Source organism: Pteropus vampyrus, unplaced genomic scaffold (genome assembly GCF_000151845.1).
Source record: "Pteropus vampyrus isolate Shadow unplaced genomic scaffold, Pvam_2.0 Scaffold65, whole genome shotgun sequence".
Classification (NCBI taxonomy): domain Eukaryota; kingdom Metazoa; phylum Chordata; class Mammalia; order Chiroptera; family Pteropodidae; genus Pteropus; species Pteropus vampyrus.
In genome coordinates this window covers 2,523,408-2,532,210 of record NW_011888846.1, presented here as the reverse complement: position 1 = coordinate 2,532,210, position 8,803 = coordinate 2,523,408, and the positions used below count along the sequence as shown (strand labels likewise).

The following is an 8,803-nucleotide window of genomic DNA, read 5'->3' as shown; positions in this document are numbered from 1 at the left end:
TATATCATTTTCTTCACCCCTAAATGGGATTCATAATTGTACCTTTCTCACAGTAATTAGGAAGAAATTTAGATAATCTATGTTAAGAGCATATAGTAAGTGCTAAATATTTGTTACTTATTATCTCATATAATTGGGGATGAGAATCTGGGATAATGTATTTTTTTCAATTCATCGTTCATTTTACAGGAGTCATTCTCTAGTTAGTGAGATAAACTTTCTGAATCCTTGCAAGTCTTGAAATGTGTTTTCTCCCACTTGAATGTTGAATTGGCTAGGTAAAAGATTTGTTTCCTCTTTGAAGATATTGGCCCACTGAGAAATCCAATAGTAATCAAATTTCCATTGCTTTATAGGTAACCTTTTTCTATATAGAATCTTTTGATTCCCTTTCTTCTGGCTTTGTCTAGGATATGATCTTTATTCACTAGTTATTCTAAGGATTTTGTGGGACCTTTTAATCTAAAAATTTGTTTTGCTTCAAATCTGGGACGTTTCCTTCTTTTTAACCCCCCAGCTGTCACCACTATTCTTTCTATACCATCTGTCATTAAGCTGTTGGAATGTCTGGATCCATTCTTCATGTCCGTCCTTTACCTTTTTGTTAATTTGCTATTTGGCCCTGTCCATTCTGCTGTATATCCGCTCATAAACTTTTTTTAACTTTCTGTCAGGGGTTCCTCAATATCCCTGGCTTGTTGATGGAACATTTTGTTCTCTAGAGCTTTTTTTGGATTTATTGTGTCATGCAATTTCAGATGGAAGATAATAAGGTCGATGTGGGTGCTCAAGTTTCTTTCTTGATTTAAATTCCTTTATTTTTCTTGGTTTGTCTTGTTCTTTTAATTAGATTGTACATTTTAAGGTAAAAAAAAAATTTATATTACGCCTTTCTATTCTGTACCTTTTAAACTGTTTTCTGGTTTTCGAGGACCTTATGAATCTGACTCGTTCCACCCATGCAACAAACACATCCCCAGGTTATTTACCCAAATACATCCTCGTCTTTAGTCTCCCAGCTCTTTTCTGTGCAGCGGCACCTGCAAAGTTCTTTGCTCGTTCGGGAAGCCCTCCTCACCTCATCCATTACTCTGGCTCTGCAGTGATTCTCCACCAAGCAGTAGAATTGCCTGTAATTTTCCCTAACAGACCCAGACCTATTGAATCAAAATCTCTGAGTAGACCTGGACATCATTTGTCTTCCCCCTTAAATAAGCTCCACAGGTGATTCTGAGGCACACCCAGGTTAAGAACCTCTCAGTCTCCTGCTCCCAGCTGCGGGTCCCCAGGGCGGGGCGGTCCCTACCGCTATATCGCTATATCGCTATATCGCTATATCGCTTCCCCCTTGCCGGGAGGTGGTTGGAGAGGGTCTCTCGCGCAGCCCATCTCCAGTCTTCCAATCACGTCGAAGGAGGAAGGCGCCGGCGATCCCAGGAGGCAGCCAACGCTGCCTCGGAGCCCCGCCAAGCGGCCCCGCGACTGGGACGGACCCCAGACTGGACCCCCGACCCGCCAGCCCTGCCCAACCGTCCCGCGGGCCGCGCGCCCTGGGGCTGGAACGCGGCGCCCCAGCGCACGCCGTCGGCGGTCGGGCACCGGTGCGCAGGCGCGCGGCCGCCTCCGCGCTGCTCGTCCCCGGCGGCTGGTGGAGGGAGAGCGCCTTTGACCTTGCGGGGCCCGCAACGGCGAGACGGGTGAGGGGGCGGCCAGACGGGGCCAGCTGCGGCGGCATGCTCCACTTGCACCCTTCCCTCCGGCCTGTCACCCCAGGTCGTGGGCCGTCCCCGGGCACGTGGAAGGACAACGCCCCACACCGCCAGGGGCGGTGAGACGTTGGGGGCGGAGAACGGGAAGGGGACGCCTTACCTGGGCAACGTGGGGTGTGGGCTGGTGAAGAGGACTTAGGTGAGAGGAGCGGGGAGCCCCGGGTCGGTTTGGGGTGGTGAAAGTAGTCTGGGGTGAACGTCTTTACCTGGAGCCGTCGCCTTGCGTGGGGAAGTGCCATTTTTGCGTTTGCCTCATTCCCAGTCCTGGTTCCCACGGGCGATTCTGTCTGGGTAGACAGACTAATAAGACCCCAGACACACCTGAGTTAACACTGCGGAACTTGGACTTGTCACACAGTAGCCAGTGGCAGTGATTTCTTGCGACCCACATAAGCTAACAGAGGTTGAGATTTAGAGTTCGAATTGCGTGGGGACTTAGCGAAACGCAAGTTTCAGAGGAGGAGGACCCTCTGCCTTACCACCTTTAAACCCAGCATCTCAGTCGTTTGTATCCCATGGGTCGTTTTAAACTAAATATCTTGGGTTTGCCTGCTTCTGTCTTAAATCTGTAGGGTGCAATGTCTGAACAAGAACGCATACAGGAATGCCTGAGGAAAGAAATAAGGTCGCTTCTCATTTCCACCAAAGATGGTCTGACCCCGCAGCAGTTGGAGAAGGAGTACCTTCTGATGATTGGCAGCCATTTACCACTCCGAATCCTTGGCTATCGTTCCACTATGGAGCTGATGTTGGACATGCCTGACGTTGTCAGTGTCTGCCCCTGTGGGGACGGTACCGTAATACTGAAAGGTGGGTTAAGATTTGACGGTCTATAAAAATAATCACTTAGCAAAGAATTGTTTTAGCAATTGTCCCGCATCTTAGGCGTGGGATTTTAATGTTTTGCGGGGGAGAGGGAGATCACAGGCCCCTTTGAGAGTGTGGGCAAAGTTAACAGAAACTACATTTTGCATATGATTTCAGATTATTGCACCTTAAGTTGGGAGAGGGAGTGGGACTTTTTAATTATAAAATCATTTTTTAAATTTCATGATGCTCTTGCGCGCGCGCGCGCGCGCGCGCGCGCACACACACACACACACACACACACACACACAACTTGTTGGTCTCAAGAGTTTTAACCTTTCAGGAGTCAGTTAGAAGTAATAATGATATATTGGGTTTTACCTTTCTCTCTTCATCCTCTGATAGAGGAGCTAATAAGCTGTTGTCCAAAATGCAAAAAAATGGAAGAACTAAGGGTTCATACTTACCATGCTGCTTAGATACACAGCTCCTTGGCGAGTTTTAAAATGTCTGTATAACCACAGATACAAAGCTTAAAGAAGGGAGTAAGTTTTAACCTAAACACGGTTTCCTTTTTTTCTACATCTCTTTAGCCATTCCTGATGAATCCACTAAAGGAATAGCAAGCTTGGTTGCAAAACAGAGGAGCAGCCATAAGGTGCGAAACTCCATGCAGAAGGGAAGGGCCAGTGTCTGCTCTGGGCCAAGCTCTCGTCCGAGAGTACCTTACCGAGGACGGGTGCCCCCTATTCTTCCAGCTGTTGTGAAGAGTGAGTTGAAGGACCTCCTGGCGTTATCCCCTGTTCTCCTTTCTGATTTCGAAAAGGCATTTGCCAGGCGATTTGGACGGTCATTCCAGTATGTGCAGTATGGGTTCCTGTCTATGTTTGAAGTGCTGAATGCTGCTTCGGATGTCATTTCTGTAGAGCAGACCAGAGCAGGTTCTTTGTTGATGCTAAAGAAGAGCATATCAGAGGAAAAGCAAAGAGGATGGCCAGCAGGTAAGCATGTTAGCACTGGTAACTGTATTGTAGATGAGCAAATTTTGGAGCAATCTTGACATATATAGAGGTAAGTAATAGCTAGGCTCTACCAGTATGTTGAATCCTGGCTCTCCCATGCGCTAGCTGAGTGATCTCAGGCAAGTTACTTAAAATGTTTAAGCATTAGTTTTCTCATCTGTTTAATGAAAATCATAATACTTCATAGAGTTGTGCTGAAGATTAAGTGAGAGGAGGTCTGTAAAGCACCTGGCATTTAGTAAGCTCATAAGTAGTAGCTATTATAAAAACCCAAGATCAGCTCTCGCTAAAGCACTGTAAATGAACATTAGTTCTATGTGTTCATGTAAAGAAGATGTAACATGAAAAATGAAACTTTTAAAAATACTGGTTAGTGGCATTTGCCATCTGACCTTTGCCATCACCGGTCTTTGATATAATAGCAGGCACTGCAGTAATTTATGTAGTGTTACAATAAGCACCTTATTTGTATATCATTTACCTTGTGTTCTCATTGCCATACCAAAGACAAGGGTAAGTAACCTACCTGATAGATAAGGATACTAAAGCTCTGGAAAGCTAAGTGACTTTTCCAAAGTCACATGGTTGGAAAAGTGGTCCAGCCAGGATTAGATACCCAGCTCTCGCTACTGCTCGTCCAATGCTTTACCTCCCCAGTCACTGTCCTTCTCAAAGGCTCAAAAGACCAGTACGATCATTTGTGTAGTGTTTCTCTAGACCCTCGACAGCATGGAATCTATACACTGAGACTATTTGGGGGATTCTGTGCCTGTTTCAGTGATTTTTCTTTTTCTCCAAAATCTGTCTTTAGATTAACATAGGTGAACCGTGAGAATGTCATGAGTTTATAAACTAATATTTAAGCAGTGGTGGGTAATGTCATCGGATGGAGATCTGCCAGGAGGTTTACATGCTCTAGCTGGGCCATGGAGTCCACGGAATGTTTAGAGTTTAGCCCTCAACCATATCAATATTCTTGAGATGCTCAAACTTAGAGAGACTCACTCATGTTATTCAACTTACAAGAGGTTCATGCTCCCAATCCATGGCCCTTATTATCATCAGGATATCTCAGAGAGAATTGTGTTTTTTTTGGTGAGCTTGAGCTTAGAATAAAGAGGTGAGGTTCAGTGGTACACTTTTCATGTCGTATAACAGAATACACCTCTCCAGTGATATTCTCCTCCCTACAAATCTTGAAGAAAAAAATCTATACTTGAGAATAATATCTTTATAGCTTTTCATCCCCTTCACTCCCACACACACACTGCTGGGTGGTTGTCCAGTTTGAGGCCTAATTCTAAACAGACTCCTTACTTGGAGACTTTTTGCTCTCTTAAACAGGATACAGCTTTTTAGAGTTTTACCTATTGAATTCTGCCTCTCTGTAATTCTATTCGGGTGACGTTAAGTGGAGTTCCAGATAGTCCCAACTTTTACAGTAACACACTTATGAATAATCTCTTGGTTTTCTTCTGTAGATGACTAATCACTTCAATTATATGTAAATTGTATTGGCCTCATATTAAAAATGTACAGTTACTGTCCTTAATTTTTAGTTGCAAGTTGAGGGCAGTTAGCTCACAGTAGCCTCTATATATAATTACCAGAAAATAAACTAGAAATTTCTAGTGACAATTTTTCTCTCTTCTTTTCACAAAAGGTAAAATTTTTAACCAGCCTTTTAGAATGAAACAAGAAGGGCCATACTCCGCGGGCTTCCCCGTGGCAAAGGCACGCTTTTCACAGCCCATCTCAAACATGGAACCACCAAATCAAATATTGAACATGGAAAAGACTTTTAAGTCAAACGTAGTGGATACTTCAAGGCTGAATCACACTGAAAAATTAAACCAGGTGAGCTATCGGAGTTTGAAGTTTTAAGTACACCGAAAATGTGTTTAAATTCAGTGGTTATTACTTAGGTCTGATGGAAAAGCTGATTTTTCAACATTTAAGTCATTCATCGATTTCACATTTAATGTAAGCATTTTCTGTGGTCCTGTGGACTATTAAGTGAGAGGTCGCAGTGAGAAAAGAGTACAGTTTTGTCAACTCCATGGTTCCTACTATTTTCCGCGGATGACTCCCACATCTGTGTCTCTCACCTAAGCTGTGCAAGCATCTTGCAGTTTCCCGCATGAATATCTTCGCCTGAATGGCTGGTCCTGAGCACTGCAGTCCTGGTGTTTCTGTGACTGGAACGCTGAAGGGCTTTGAATGAAAACTACTAGACTATAACCAGCAAAGCCCGGTTAAGAGCACAAGATAGCAACTTAAGCCGAGCTCAGAATAAGCACATGGAAATTAAATTCAAGGTATAAAAGTGCCTTATTTCTGTAACTTGAAAAAATTAGCTTTAGTAACATAATTGACGTGGTAAAAATTACCCATTTTAAACGGACAGTTTTGAGTTTTGACAAATGTATCTAGTCATGAAATCACCATCAAGACCAAGAAACAGAACATTTCCGTCATCCCCCAAAAGTTCCATCATGCCACTTTGTAAGTCAGTCCCTTTCCCCCGCTGCAGCCCAAGACAACCACTGCTTTCTATAATTACAATTTTGACTTTCCAGGGGTTTCACATAGATGGAATTAAATAACATCTAGCCTTTTATGTCTAGTTTCTCTAACTTAGCGTGATACTTTTGAGATTCATCCAGCATGTATCAGTAGTTTGTTCCTTTCTCTTATTGAATATCATTCCACTATGTTGATATACCTTAATTTGTTATCCATTCTCCATCAGATGATATTTGGATTGTTTCCTGGGGTATTATTACTAAAGCTGCTATGAACATTTGCATACACTTTGTATGAAGATAGACTTCATTTTTCTTGGATAAATACCTAGGAATAGGATTGCCGGGTCATACTCTGAGTGCATGTTTAACTTCATAAGAAATTGCCAAGCTGTTTTCCAGAGTGGCTCTAAGATTTTACTTTCCTATGAGCTATGTGTGAGAGTTCCAGTTGCTGTCAATGGCTAAAATATGAGCCATTTCAGTGGGTGCGTAGTGGTATCTCCTGGTTTTAATAGAAATTTCTCTAGTGATGAATAATGTTGTATACCTTTTCATATGCATATTTTTCTATTTGTACATCTTCTTTGAAGTGTCTGTTCATATCTTTTACTCAGTCTTAAAAATTGAGTTGTCTTTGGATTGAGTTGGAAGAATTATTTGTATATTCTGGACACAAGTCCTTTATCAGAGAAATGTTTTGCAGATATTTTCTCTTGATCTATGCTTGCTTCTTCATTTCCTTAATGTTTTTTTTTTTGTTTTTGTTTTTTTGTTTTGGTGGAGCAGAAGTCTTTAATTTTGATGACATCTAATTTATATTTTTCTTTTGATTCTTGCTTACATAATAAATCTTTGCTTAATCCAAAGTCACAAATTGTTCTCTCATGTTTTCTTCTAGAAGTTTTATGATTTTTTGTTCTTCAGTCTAGCATCCATTTGAAGTTAATTTTTTGTGTAAAGTATCAAGTATGGATCAAGTTTTAATCTACTTGAATTATAATTTTGGAGTGTGTTTCTATGCTAGTTCTACACTGTTTTAATTTTGGTACTTTTAAATTCACCTTAATGTTTTTTAAGGCAAGTCTCCTGTAGTTAGTCTCTTTTCAGACATTTTTCCTACTCTAATGTATTTTTTTCTTGGAAATTTAGAATTATTTTTGTAAGTTCTAAAATTTCAGTAAGATTTCTCTTAGAATTAAATTTTAAAAAATTCGAAGACTTCACACATTACATTAAATATATCCATTCAATAGTATGCAGCTTTCTCTTTGGTCAGTATTATCTTATGATCTTCAGTGCGGATGTACAGTTTTCTTCATTAGAGTTTGGCACATATCTTGTAAGAGTATTCATAGATATTGCATGATGTAATACTTTCCTAGCTGTTGGGAATGGATTCTAACTGCTTATAGCTTATGAGAAACAAATTGATTTTTTTAAAGTATTCTTTTGAAACTGGTCACCTTACTGAATTTATTTGTTCTAACAACTCTCAGATTTTCCAAATAGACTATGATCATGTTTATAAATAATTTTGCTTTGTTTTTATCCAAGGTGTAAAGGTCTTATTTCTATTTTCTAAATTTATCATACTGACAAAAATTCCAAAAAAATATTTAAAGAACGATGATAATGCATATTTCTTTTTCAGAGATTTTAAACTCTAAAGAATTGAGTGGAAAGACTTTATCTTTAACTGTCAGAGCCAGGCAGTAACAAATGCAAAGTTTAGGACCTTTGCTCCAGACATGGCTCCAAGGAGAGGAGAGAGATGCATGTACATTTTTTCTTTCTTTGAGTTTCATCCTGTGTTTTGCAGCTCCAAGAATTCCTCATAGATACAACCTAATAACCACATTTCACTTCCAGTTGAAGTTTTTGCCATCAGAGCTATTTAAATCTTGTTCTAAGGAGTGGGCTGTAATTCCTAAACTATATATTTAAATTTCCTAGCAGGATAGACTCTACACAATTAGCAGATCCTACACAATCTTACTCATAATAAGTACACCTTTGCATTTCTTCAGAATTATAGATCCATCAGTTTTCTGGGTGTTCCCTCAAAACTCTACAAGTATATGGGTTTCTTTATGTGCATAGAAAAAGAATAAATATTTAACAAGATTAAATTTAAATTGTAAATTTACAGACTTTTATATTCTTTTTGATCATCTTTGTTTTGTTTTTCCACATGTTATTTTGTCATAAGAAAAATATGTTATTAAAAAGAAAAAAAAATCAGTTTTTCCTTTGTAAAATGAGGAGGATTAGTGTTTCTTCATTTTTCACCTGCAAGAGGCACAGTCAGGCTTGGTCATTAGTATCCTACCCTCACCAATTGCCGTGCTTCGTTTCACAAAGCAAATGGTTTAGAACAATTTAAAGCCTGTTTTGCATGATAGGAATAATCTTTTTACCACATTCTGTTCATTTATTTTTACCTCTTGAGAGGAAGTTTAGATGAGGAATGAAAACGTGAATGAGTGAAACGAATCAGTTCTATTTTCTGGTTAATGAAGCCTCAGATGCTCTGTCCAGCCCGGCTCATCAGAATTCTCTGCATTAATGTTTAGTCTTAGATCACAGCTAACAATGGTGTTACTTTGCTTCCCATTAATGGGTCATTGCCTGCAAGAGCATTTGGTCAAGGAACAGGAATCTGGCATTTTTAGGGTCT

At 40.4% G+C, this 8,803-nt stretch overlaps 1 protein-coding gene across 1 annotated transcript in view; it reads left to right on the top strand.

Moving 5' to 3' along the window:
- Positions 1–2,347: 2,347 nt before the first annotated feature.
- TDRD5 (tudor domain containing 5) overlaps positions 2,348–8,803 on the top strand; it is a 46,066-nt gene continuing 39,610 nt past the window's right edge. The window contains exons 1-3 of the mRNA XM_011361276.1: positions 2,348–2,579; positions 3,170–3,577; positions 5,262–5,455. Coding sequence (XP_011359578.1) covers positions 2,348–2,579; positions 3,170–3,577; positions 5,262–5,455 — 834 coding nt within the window. The remainder of the gene's footprint in view (positions 2,580–3,169; positions 3,578–5,261; positions 5,456–8,803) is intronic.